Raw genomic sequence first — 13,095 nt, forward strand, 5'->3', positions numbered from 1 at the left:
TGTGCTGCTTTTCATGCACATGGACTTCAGAGTCGTCCAATGTGGCATCGGTGTAATAACCTCAAGCCCCCATGTCATTGTAAAATAATAATTCTCTGTGTCTTTTGTTGGCCCTGTCATGTCTGCCTTTATCCCCTGCTTCCTCCAGCTTTCTGGGGGTCATGAGACCTTTTCTTTGGGAGATCAAGTCAATCACAGTGAGGTCAGAGAGGCTGAGCAGAAAAAGAGAGAGAAAGACAAAAACACTGCTGCAGGTGAGAGGTGAGATCACACATACACACACACACAGCTACTTCTACATTTTACATTGCGCATCTATATTTCAGCACATGTTACTGCTGGGATTAGAACTCAGCACCTCCTGGAATCAACAGTGACTCTCTGCGTAAATAAGACTTTCTGTGAACAGCCCTGACTTTAAAACATGTGGCAGCATGAGTTTGACATCTGTGAACTCTCTCTTTATTGCGCTCCAGTAATTACCAGACTATTAGATACATTTAAGGCCAATAAAGCCATGAAAGGCCCAGTTAGAGTCATTCATTTGGACCGTGTAAACAACATTATCCCTTTGTGCAGGCAGGGGGGCCTGTCACGCTCAGAGTCTCCCCCCAGTGGAGGACCAAAGCGAAGCAGATAACACAGATGACAGTTTACAGGTACATTATGTTTGGACGCAGAGTGACATGAGAAATAAAGTGACATTGGTTAATACTTTGCAAAAAAAAAAAGTTAATTCTTCAGCAGCTCTGACTGTAAGATTGAGGTGACAATGTTTCCATTTGGCAGAAATGCAATATTAAAAAACTATTTTGAGGTATGAATTACTGTTTTCATTTCAGCAGAATGAGCATTTTTGTATTTACACCCTCTCTGGGTCCACCATGTTTTTAATAAACAAACTTTTGAGTCAACTTCTGAGTTGAGTTTTAATGATAACTGAAGTTTCTCTTGTGTGTCTGTAAGAGAAGGTGAGAGATATTCAGCTGCAACTCCATCAATAGAAGCTGCTAAATCCTACACACTCTTTGAATGTTTTGGAAATAAGGTGTTGCCACGTTTTATAAGTCAGAGTAAGCAGTTGGAATAAAGTTGACTAAAGAGTTGAAACAGAGATGTGGGTGATCAGTTATACTTCATGCTTTATAAACAGTCAAACCAGACGGGGTCATTTTTGACCCGGGAGGACAACAGGTGTGATTATTTGCTGCCATTGAAGTGGTTTAAAAACAGCATCCTCACAAAACTTTGACTGTCACTGACAGTCTGTGATGATCTATCAACACCGTAAACTACAGTCAGAATCATTTTCATGATTTTATTTCTTTTTACTCAAAAACAATGTAAAAGTTCATTTAAATTAGGTTTTATTAGCCTTAAATTCCAAATGGAATAATAGTCAAATAGTGTGATTATGCTGCCATTAAAAGAATCCTCACTAAACTTTGACATATTGTCAAACAGTCCAAATAAGTAATGGTTCACATTTTATTTTAACTCAAAAACAGGGTGTACTTCTATGTAAACAAGGTCTATTGGCCCTAAATTCCAAAACAAGCTGACGTAGGGTCAAAGGCGGGGTTCACTCTGGACAGTTCACCAGTCCATCACAGGGACATAGAAACAAACAACCATCCACACACACACACACACACACACACACACCCACTGTCAATTTAGAGTGTCCAATTTGCCTAATCCCCAAATCTGCATGTGTTTAACAAATTATACTCAATTATGCTTTAAATAACAGAAAAAAACAGGCGGGGTCCTGTTTGCCCCCAGAGGACAAAAGGTGTATGGCAATGGGAAGGACAAATTTGGGTGGGTTAAATTTAAAATAATACGGCCCTCTTTAGCCTCACAGCATCCGTCAATTCTACACTTATTCACAATGTATGACCATTTATATCAGGATCCCTACCTGAGCTTTATACTTTTCTTTGAGCCACTTCAACACTACAGTGTCCAAGTATGTTTGTTTTTAAAAGTATTGTACCTCGCTATGTTTTAGATCACATCCATTATCGAGTAAAAAAATGTTGTTAAGGTCCCTGAGTGAGTGACATTTGTGACCTTTGACCCATTCTGACTGATACATTATGTATTTACATGTTGTATTTTGTTAGCACTTTAATTTGTAAAGGTTTGCCTTTAATTAAAAACAGATTTGTGTCCCATTGTCCTTTTTGCACGAGACAAGAAAGAACCCCAACCTTGTTAAAAATGTATCTAAGAAACTTTTACTCTGAGTACATTTTAAACAAGCTACATTTTACTTTAACTTGATTACATCTTTAGACCATTACCTGTACTTAACTTACTTGAGTACAATATGTCAGTACTCTTTCCATCTCTGCACTCTGTATAAATCAATACACTTACACAACAGAGAAATCTTCCTTTTCAGCAGATGTGAAAACTGTTCAAACTCTACGTGTACATCAGTCTGTGCAACATTCAAATATCCTTCTTAAAGTTAAACAACAACAACAACAACACTTGTCTCGGTGACTTTGCTTTGCAGGAATTTGGCCTAAATTCAGGCTCCACATATCACCAGCACATAAATACCTCACTGCACTTGTACGTGTGCGAGGCCCATGGGGTCAAATCTGTTCCTCAGTAATTAGGCGTTCCTCTCCGTGTCATCCCCTCTGACCAATTACTGTTTGGCCCTGACAGTGTGTCTTGTCTGTGAGAGCTAAAGAGGCAGCAGCCCTGCAGACAGCACGCTGACCGAGGGAGAAATACAACAAGCCCGGCCTTCTGCTTCACTGCTCCTCGCTGCATTAGCTTAATTCTCTCCTCCGTTGGGCAGATTTACACCTCTGCTCCTGATTACATCCTTGGAGAGATCAGATGTTGCTGCTCTGTTAGAGCCAAACTCACACTGCGCCTGGGCTCAACATGAGCGGAGGAGAGGTTAAACACACTCGGCTGCCGTTTCTTTCCAGTGTGGTCTTTAAATACAGAAACCTGGCACAGGGGAGAGTCACGAAATGAGGTTTTCGTGAGCAGAGATATTTCAGATCTGAAATTCCATATAGCTGCGTTAAACAACTGCCACACGAACCGAGTGCTGCAAAAACACTGCCGACATGATTTGATGTCGGATGCTGCAGATGTCAAGACTATTAATATGCCCCTTAAAATTATATATACTCAAGTCGAAGGTTTATGTCACTGGTCATTACTCATGCAGGCAGCGTGATGTGGCAAGCAGGGCGCACTACAAGCGCTAACCAGATGAGGGCAGCATTGCTTCAGACATGCGTGTGCACCTTCAGCATTATTTGGGAAAAACATCTATTGATCAAACGCTCTGTGCAGCTTCCTGGGAGGCAGAATATATGAAAAGCAGAATCTTATCAGTGTATTGATTTTAATCACAAAGAATAAAAATAAAATAAAATACAGACACAGAGACAAAGGTGATGAGTGAGTGTCTGGAAGTTCACTCTAACAGATGCACCGAATCTCTCATTACAACATTTACACTTCCTCTAAAACTATTTATGCTACATGCTACATTTAGAGTTCTTATATAATATGAATATAAGAATAAAACAACGCCTGCTGTCAGTGTATTATAATGTCAGACGCTTGTGAATGACAATTAATCACATAACCCCCCCCCCCATTTAGTTATAATGAAAGCAGGCCCCAGCTCTCAGTATAGTTGCAGCTATGAAATTGTTGGCACATTAATCAACAAGGAAAAAAACCAAATCTATTTGAATACAGCAATGAGCTCAGAAGACCAAATCATAAAGATTTAATTAATCAAAATCAACTCAATATTCTGCTATTGGGACAACATGCCCGTGGCACTTCTTAGTTGTTTCCATGTGATGCTAAAACTGGCGAGGAACCCTGTTTCCTCATCAAACCACTTCTCCACCCACGATCTCTAGGTATGTTTCCTAGCAACACATCTCATGGACTGGGAAAACCCAGTGCTTCATAATAGCCTCAGCTAATATAGATCACCACCACTTGGCTCTCTCTCACTCCCTCCCTTTCTCAGACCAAGATAATAAGCTTGTGTAAAGAATGTACATTTTGTATTTAGTGCTGAATATAGCACAACATAACATCCCCGCTAACAGGCTCAGGGTGAAAGTACTCGCAGCTCTCCTGTGCTTTGTAGTCCTGTGTCGACAGGCCTGTGTACTTGTGAGAGCTGCCTGTGACAGTCGCTCGTGATAAAGGAGTGATGGAGTGTCTGTCTGGAGTGTGTAAAGTTGGAGGCAGAACAGAAAAACAGCGTTTAAGTGTTCGATCAAAGACTTGGCTCACAGCTACCAGTGCAGGTGTTTACCGAGAGGTTTGCACACACACACAAAGTAGAAAATAGGGCTGGTAAAATCTCACACCGCATACACTCCAAAAACTTAACCCTAACCCAAAACTAACAATCATTTTTGTATCACTAATTACAAAGATGTGTTATTTAAACTGATTGTTTGGTCAATAAGATGCTAGAAACTGTCCAATACGATGGTCGACACACAAAACGACGACAATGATCAACTGTTTGTAGAGAACACGCTTCATTTAAATGGTGTTAATGAATTTGCTTCACGAACAGATCAGATACCGGCATAGATGGAAGCAGGTTATTGTTTTCACCTCTGTGTGTGTGTGTGTGTGTGTGTATATATAGAAGTATAAAACAACTTTACTTGGTGGGAGAGAAAATACTTTGGGGACTGAAATGTCAAGGTTTAGGTCAACAAAAGTATGTGGCAGAGGAACAAACTTTAAGATATCTGCGAAGAAAATAAGAGGTAGAGGTTTGGCTGTTCATTATCCAATTTCATAAAATATACTGTAATGTCACAAAGAAGTCACACGCCAACATTAACCTACTTATGTAGATTACCAATCATTCAGTGATGACTAATCAATGATGGGGTAAGATAGTGTGTGTTTATGTTGAATTGTAGTAGAACTACAACTATGTGTTGTCCAATGAAGAGAAACAATCTAAACAATGCAAACTAATCACTATCAAGAAACAAATCAGTTAAATGAATCGTCTTTGCTGCTGAAACACTCCAAATTACCCCATTGTGGAACTAAACACGTAGAGTTTTCAGTAAACATCAGCGACTCATGTGTAGGCGTTTTGTTGAACTGACTCAATGAGGAAGTTTAGTTTGACATTTCTGTGGCGTGACGCTCACCCTCTCTCATAAGGAGACGAACACGCGCGGCAGTGTTTGCTCTGTGATTGAACACGTTTCATCCCGTCACTTTACTCAACAACTCGGTGACAGCTTTGCTTAGATAAAAAAAAAAAGAAAAGAAAGAAAAAAAAAGGGCCTTACGGTTCCTGTGTGACACCATCTGTGACAGCTACGCACGCAGCACTCACAACACCGTCATGTTGACATGGACTGACTGCTGCTGAAGCTTCATGTTTGTTTACAAGGAGCTCCAACAGGCAGCTGTATATTTAGTTGCCAACGGACGACGTAAAGTCGTCTTCGCTTCCATCTCGGCTCACACTCAGAGGCAACTATACTGTTATTATTTTATTCAGCATCAGTTTAAGCACAAAGAAAGTCAGGGGGTGACATGTGACCAGGTTTTTCTATTTTCCATCTTAGAAAGCAGAAAATCACATAATAAAGACCAGAACATTTAAATCAAACAAAACCAGACATTTGTCTGGCCACCAATTTAGTGGAAAATGTAATATTTTAAAGAGGCCCCAGAGGGGCTGAGAGCTATTGTTGTGTCATAATATTATATAAGATGAATAGTAAATAAAAGCTCTTCTCTATGTCAGTTTCAATAGGAATAAGGCTGTTCACCTGTGATGTAAATCAAATTTTTCGATGGTAACGCAGGGTCACAGTGACAGTAAGGCTTACCGAAGAAGACCAATATTAACTCTTACACTGTCCCATTATTTTTAATATCATATTGAAAATATTAGAATCAAAATGTGTCTATTTCAGCTGTAGGTTCAGTCGTCTCATAGACCTTAAGTGTCCCCGGAGGACAAATCCTGATGATGTCTGATCAACCCCTGACTTTTCATCTACTGTGAAATCTAATAACTACTAATTGAGTCGAAGGTCATTTAATAGAACAGACATTGGTTTGGTTTAGAGCTACCCTATAGAGTCTGAAGCTGCTTTCAAACATCCATTTGACTCCAGAGGTTGTCTACAGAAATAGTTTCATATCCTGAATCAAATCTCCAGATATTGTCCGAGTGAGCTGACGTGAGGATGCAGCAGGTGAAACTCTGCAGGATCCACAGTGAGTGAGTGAATGGGTGAGTGTCTTGCTTCCTTAACAGTGGCACAGACCTGTTCTTCAAATGTGACCAGAAACTTTGGATCTAAAGATCCACACCTTTACAACCTGCACTTACTATTTTTTGTCCATATATTTCTGACACTGAAGCAACTGGTAATTAAAACTAGCAAAACTAAAACACATCTGTAAATGAGAACAGCTGGCTTTATTGCTTAAACACTATTTATTCACACAGTTAGCCATATTAACTGTATAATAACTAACCATATCCATTAGTGTGTACTTGTAGTGAGAACGCAATCGGTGGAAAGAAAAACGGTGAAACCCCCATCGGCAGTTGTTGATATATGCACGGCTGTTGATTTATGGAAATAAAGTCCTACTTCATTATGCCGAGGAGACATTTGAAGAGAAGCGTGCACATTTGCAGCCCACCAGCGAATGAAAGTGTGTCGGGGGAGGGGGGGGGGGGGGAGAAATACTACACATTATTCCAGGCTGAAATGACAAATGCGACGGGGATGGAGTGCGTTGTAAATACTTTCTCCTGGAGGGAAGAAGCTAACCCTCAGCTTCCCTCCCCACAAAGCTCCTGGAAATCCTCTCAATTAAATGATGCATTTTCTCTGTGCTTTGTTGAGGGGCGAGGCTGAAGAAAACCGCCTAAGCACAAATCACTTGGAGCCTACTGAAATAGCTGCCAGTTATCTGTGTAAAATTACCACTGACGAAATGCCTTTGCCCCATATCCCTTTTCAATTGCAAGGCCAGATACTAAGTGTGCAGTGGGTATTCTTGAGAAGTGAATTATGCTATCGGTGAAACTTTTTCTCCCCACTGCGACACATTGGAATAAAACTTGTTATTGCAATGCAATAAACAGATTCCACTGACTAATATGTATATAATGAATTAAACCCGCCAGGACCTCTGTGACTTTTATTGTTTTACAACTTTCTTAAACAAAAAAAAAGTGTAGTGTAGTCATAACATATAACTTTTAAATGCAATGCCAGAGTGAAAACTATATCTCTAAAACTAGTCTAAATTAATTAGTAATTGACGCTAAGTAATTACTATCCTCCAGTCAATATTTTGTTTCTATTGCAGCCACGAGTTCAATTGTATCCGCTTTATATTTGTAGACTGTGCATATTTTCCTCTGCAAAGCAAACTCCATTTACACTAAATTTATACATGAAAGAAAAAGAAAATGTCATCTGTGCTCTACCTTTATATTTTTAAAATGTTACTCCGTCTGTTTTTGAATATTTCCTACATATTTTACTGTTTAACTCCACTTGACGTTTGCTGCAAACTTTTATGATTGACACTAATTTTATGTCCCAACAAGAACACAGATACCTTCACTGCCCGTCATGCTCCGCCCTCATCTCCGCCTCCTTTTTTCTCTCTTCTGCACGCAATCAGTTCACCTGTGGTGGAAGCACACCTGCTTCCAATCCCTTCATCAAGCACCTACTTACTTCCTGGCTCTCCAGTGGCTCGTCCGGTTGGTTACACACCTCTGTATGAACTTCCTCCCCCGTGCACGCTGCCACTGATGTTTTCCTTCACCGCCGTCTGGGTCAGGTTTCCGCCTTCATCTCCAGTTCCTGCATCTCATCTGTAAACCCATTCATCAATAAACTGTTAAAGGAATACTTAACCAATTTGCATTTAGCTTTGTATTACTAGAATGGGGTAGTATTTTCTCAGTCGAGAAATATCTTCATTCTTGTTTTGTTACGTGCCCAACAGTGACACTTGGTCCGAGCCTTGAAACTGCAACACTAATTTTTTCGCACTTTTTAGACCCACCTTATGATGGGACCTTATTCGCAGAATGTAAACAGTGTCCACCATCTTTGCTAACAGTTACGCTAACAGGGCCAAGTGTCATTGGTGGGCACGTAACAAAGAAAAGAATGAAGATATTTCTCAACTTTGGGGAAACTGAAGTTGGGAAGCACACTTTTTCAAACATACTAACCCTATTCTAGTAAAACAAAGCTAAATGCTAATCGGTATTCCAAGTATTCCTTTAAAACTGCGTTCTGTCTCCGCCCACCTGCTCTTGGGTCCAGCAACACCTCGCCCCAACACTATCTTTCTTTTAAAAATTTCCAAAGTGTGCCAAACTTCCATAGTTTGACCCAAACAGTCAGCAGCACCTTCAGACGATTAACAAAAAAAAGTTTAAATATATCTTTTAAAAGTGCCTTTTAATTAGGTAGGTTTAAATATGTTGGTACCATTGCTTTGCCATTGTGTCCCAATTGTACTACTTCTAATTCTTTTTATATATATATATATATATATTTATTTTACTGCCAGACCCTGGGCAAACAGAAAGGAGTTGGGGTTGTAACTGGAGGGTTGCTTGTTCAAATCCCAGCCGGGTCAGGTCAAGTACCAAGCCCACATGTAAATAGGAGGGTTATGCCAGGAAGGTCATCCACTGTAAAAATCTCTGCCAAATCAAATACGAGGTTCTAGCCCACGATAGAGAGAGAAGGCTAAAGGGGAAAAAACTAGTTTTTATATAAACCTTTAAAAGCAAAAGTTATTTATCATGTTTAATGGTGTTTTCCTTGACTGTGTGAAGAACCTTGGGTCACCTCTTTTCAGAAAATATACCATATAAATAATACTACTAGTACGACTTCCTCCAAAGCGTCCACATAATTATTTGGCCGCAGTCATTGTGCATCCCCTGCATAAACCTTTCTCGCTGCAGTGAATCATCACTTATTTTTCCTTCTTCTTTTTGTAAACTAGTGTCTTTCGGTTTGCAATCATGAGACAAAGCTGTTTTTCTGTGAAGCAGAGGGTGCAGCATCTGAGTGTGTGCGTGGTCTCTTACCTCAACTATGGAAACTTGTAGCTCCTTGTGTTCCTTCACGTACATTCTACAGCTGTGACACTTTTTTTCTTTTTAATGAGATGTTTTCTAACAATACTCGCTGCCTTGGAAACATTCATGTGCCCTTCGTCCTCTGATTGTCACCGAGTTCACTTTACACTCCTGATGGAGTTTGCCGTTCACTCGCAGCTGTTGGACATGACAAATCACATTAGTCACACTTGAATCAGACACAGGTGATTGTTGTTCCACTAAATACGTGACAACAAACAAACAAGTGACCGCAGCAGTAATCAGGGGAGGAGATATTTTCACATTATCGCTGATATTTATATTCTTTAAGCACCTCATATAAAAGCTAATTTAAATAATCTGTGCATAAACCTGCAGTCGCCTGCATGTTTTGTCGCGGTTCATTGAACAACAGCGCTATGTTTATGCTTTGAAGTCATTGATTGGCAATTAGGAAAGATTTTCAAATTAGCGGCCATTAATGGTGCTCATTTTTCCTCACGAGGCACAGGCTTTAATGAACAATGTTATTGTAGTGTGCTACACTGTCGTGAGGGTAATGGTCCTTACGGAGAGTCAGGTCATCAGGCCTCCAGAGGAACTGGGTGGAGCGAGGAAAGGAAAGAACTGACGACAGAAGGTAGCACAGGTATGATAGTACAACTTGCATTTTTATTGAATATTACCTACCCCTATTCTTTCTGTATTCAGAGAGCAATTTATCACACTGTCGGGTAGCCCATGGTCAAGCGAAGGTCCTAACACCACACATGCACCTTGAAATTCATCAGCAGTAACATTTACCCAACAGTGTTCTCACTGGGATTAAATGGTTTTCTCTGTTTAGCCACATAATGTGAGGAAGGAAGGGGGTGACGGGAAGGCTGAAAGCAAATTAAAGGAGATTATTATCAGTTTATACTGCCTGAAAGAGGAGTTTTAATCCAAAAACTGTGGTTCTCTATGAATGACTTATGTTTTCTTTATATAAGAATGAGCAATCAAGCAACAGTGTTAAATTCTGACTTTGGACAGTGAAGACATTTTATTGTTTGACTCACCGGCTTTATCATTCCTGCTTTTCCCAGAAGAAATTCCCAAGACAAAACGTGCCATTTAATTAATTAGGAGTATGGAGATTTGTAAACCTCAACTTGCTTGAGATAAGACACAGAGCTTAACACATTTATTAGACCACCTGTCATAAAAACAAGAGAACATAAATATTTTGGAAATATTTCATAATCTAAAAATGTTATTGTTATTTATTTGGCAAATAACAAACTGAACTCACCTTTTTATACTTAAATGTGAGTCGGCTCACTGTGATTCTTCTCTGAGAAGTCAGAAATGAATCAAGCATAATATTCAACCACTAAAACTAATGTTTCTGTTCAGGAATGCAAGTAAATAACTATAATTGTACTATAATCTTAATCAAGAGATAATAATGGGCTTTACTATCTTTTCTGTTTTTTGTATAATAGTACTTTTGAAAACGCATAGATAACAATAATCACTGTAGTTTAGCATTAAAAATATCATTAGGTTAAAGAGCATTCTACATACTGGTCTATTAATCATTAAAGAAACATAAAAACATTATTTTGATCATTACCAATGCTGTTAATTTAGGGCAGCTGTGGCTTTGGGGGGGTGGTCTAACACATTTGTAAAGCACCATATAAACACACATATATAAAAACAACAGATGCTGCAGGACACCCACTCAAAAAAAAAAAAAAGGCAGAGCAGAGCTCTCCCATTCTGCTGATAGTTTAATGGAAGCGACAACAGGGCCTGTAAATGCAGTTACCAAATGTGCAGGCTACAATTAAGTGACCGTTTGGAAAACTGAGGTTCAACTGCATGATTTTATGGCAGCTTTGAGCCACTTGAGGAAGGATAACAGCTGGGAAATGAACAATATAAACTACAAGATGGACTGAAATCCATTACATGAGCTGCGCTCATACAGGTAGAAAAACAGCTTATCGGCCATGTGGTGGAAGTCATAAGATTATTATTTGTAAAAGTGATTGCACCGTTTGTTTAAAGTACCTAATAACCACAACACTACAACATAAGGTAAAGGAGATTAAAGTCCATATTTCCTAAAAGCTGTATTCCTCCAGTGGCATCTATGTAAAAATGATTCAATAAACTTTAATATTTGTGTAAATCCACTGACACCCGTGGTAACAAACATATCACTTAACTAATTATAGAGTCATTCGGTTTAAAGCTGTTGTACAACAGATAATTATCCATCAGCTTAATAGTTCATACTTCAGTCATTACGTCGGAGTCAAAATTCATTAAAGCCACCAAGCATAGAACGCTGGGGGTAAAAATGTGTCAGCCGACATCATTCTCAAACAACAACAATAATAATACGCTTATTAACGTGACATGTAATTATGATGCAGTTTATCATAGGGCGCTTAATGTTAAGCCTTTAAGCAGTTTCTGTGAAAACATTTTAAGATTTCATGAAGCAAATCTGAGCCGTTGCCAGCGCTCTGTCGCCTCATCGATGCTGCTCGACTATTATTTGAATACGGGCCACGTTCCAAATTCACACTTACAGCGCTGAAGAAGAGAAATGGTCACCGGGTGAGTAGATACATTATGTGAATGAGACTGCATTAGTCTAAAGGTTAGCACACTGTGGACCAGGTCCCACTATAAAATGCCTTTGTCACAGTTGTCATGGCTGTGTTCAGTGGAAGCACCATCAGTGCGTTTCCTGTATCGGACGCTGTGGAGGAGAAAATCATGAAGCAAAATCATTACTTTTCTTAAAAATACACATATTTAATAGTTTATTCAGAAGTGATGTCAGTAGTGAACCTGGGAACAGTCAATATAATGGAAATCCAGGGTTACAGCAACGTAGGACAAGGTCTGAACGAGGATGATAATGTGATAATGAGTTAAATGCATGTGCACTCCACAAATTCAACCAATAAAATCCATGACAGAAGCTCACACGAACACTGTCAAGTCCCTGTCAATTCAAATCCTCCAGGCCCTTTTTGTTTCATATAAATGCCACATAATCTAATGGTGTGTTAATACAAAAAGATCAAGATAAAGTCACATGTGAAAAACCTGAAATAAAATCAAAACATATATACAAACCTCTGTACATAGTGGGAATAAAAAGATATAGAACTTAGGCTTTAATGAGATATGCACTCTCATAAACTCGAGAGAGAGAGGGTCAGTATGAGAGAAGCTGCTGGTCGGAGCTTATTTGTCTGAACACAATCTCATGTCAAGGTAACGCCTCCAAGTGGCATCTGCAAATTCAGTGACGACTCGTCTGTGCAACATGCTCCCTGTTGCAGACTGCATCGTCGTCAAACTGAGGGGCGGGAGGAGAAATGAAAAAGGGACGATAAGAAAAGGGGCGGGCTGAAGTGAGGTATTCATCTTGTCAAGCTAGGATGGGGAGCGAGGAATGTGTGGGTAACAACGGCCGCTTTTCAGGGGGAACTTTTGTTGTGTTGTCAGTGTGTTGTTTGGTCCTACTGTCAGTGTCTTTGTTTACTGTACAATTCCTGAATCGATGGACGCCTGCTTCCTGGTGGTCTTGGGAGGAGGTGGAGGAGGGGTCTTGCTCGGCAAAGGAGGCGGAACGTGCTGCAACAAGACAAAGTAGCAAGGATGAGATTTTACTCAAGTCAAGACAACTTGTCTTTTCACAAAAAAAGAAAAGAAAAAAAAGCATTATTATTATTTATTTATTTTTTAATGCAGATTAAAAGCTGCCATCCCTCCAAAAATGATTGACAGGACATTTAATACAAAAACAAATGCCAGGATCAGCTCACAAACCCTGTATGACAGATTAAGTGGTCATGTTGCCTTCAAGTGTCATACTGAATGTTTGTCAGACTTCATGTTGAGCCTCAGCCAATCACATCGTGCCG

At 39.6% G+C, this 13,095-nt stretch overlaps 1 protein-coding gene across 2 annotated transcripts in view; it reads right to left on the reverse strand.

Moving 5' to 3' along the window:
• Positions 1–11,953: 11,953 nt before the first annotated feature.
• dock1 (dedicator of cytokinesis 1) overlaps positions 11,954–13,095 on the reverse strand; it is a 170,564-nt gene continuing 169,422 nt past the window's right edge. For both annotated transcript variants that reach the window (XM_058620599.1, XM_058620598.1), the window contains exon 52: positions 11,954–12,805. In XM_058620599.1, coding sequence (XP_058476582.1) covers positions 12,710–12,805 — 96 coding nt within the window. In that variant the 3' untranslated portion in view covers positions 11,954–12,709. The remainder of the gene's footprint in view (positions 12,806–13,095) is intronic.

The sequence above is a fragment of the Solea solea genome, chromosome 21 (genome assembly GCF_958295425.1).
Source record: "Solea solea chromosome 21, fSolSol10.1, whole genome shotgun sequence".
NCBI classification, from domain to species: Eukaryota; Metazoa; Chordata; class Actinopteri; order Pleuronectiformes; family Soleidae; genus Solea; species Solea solea.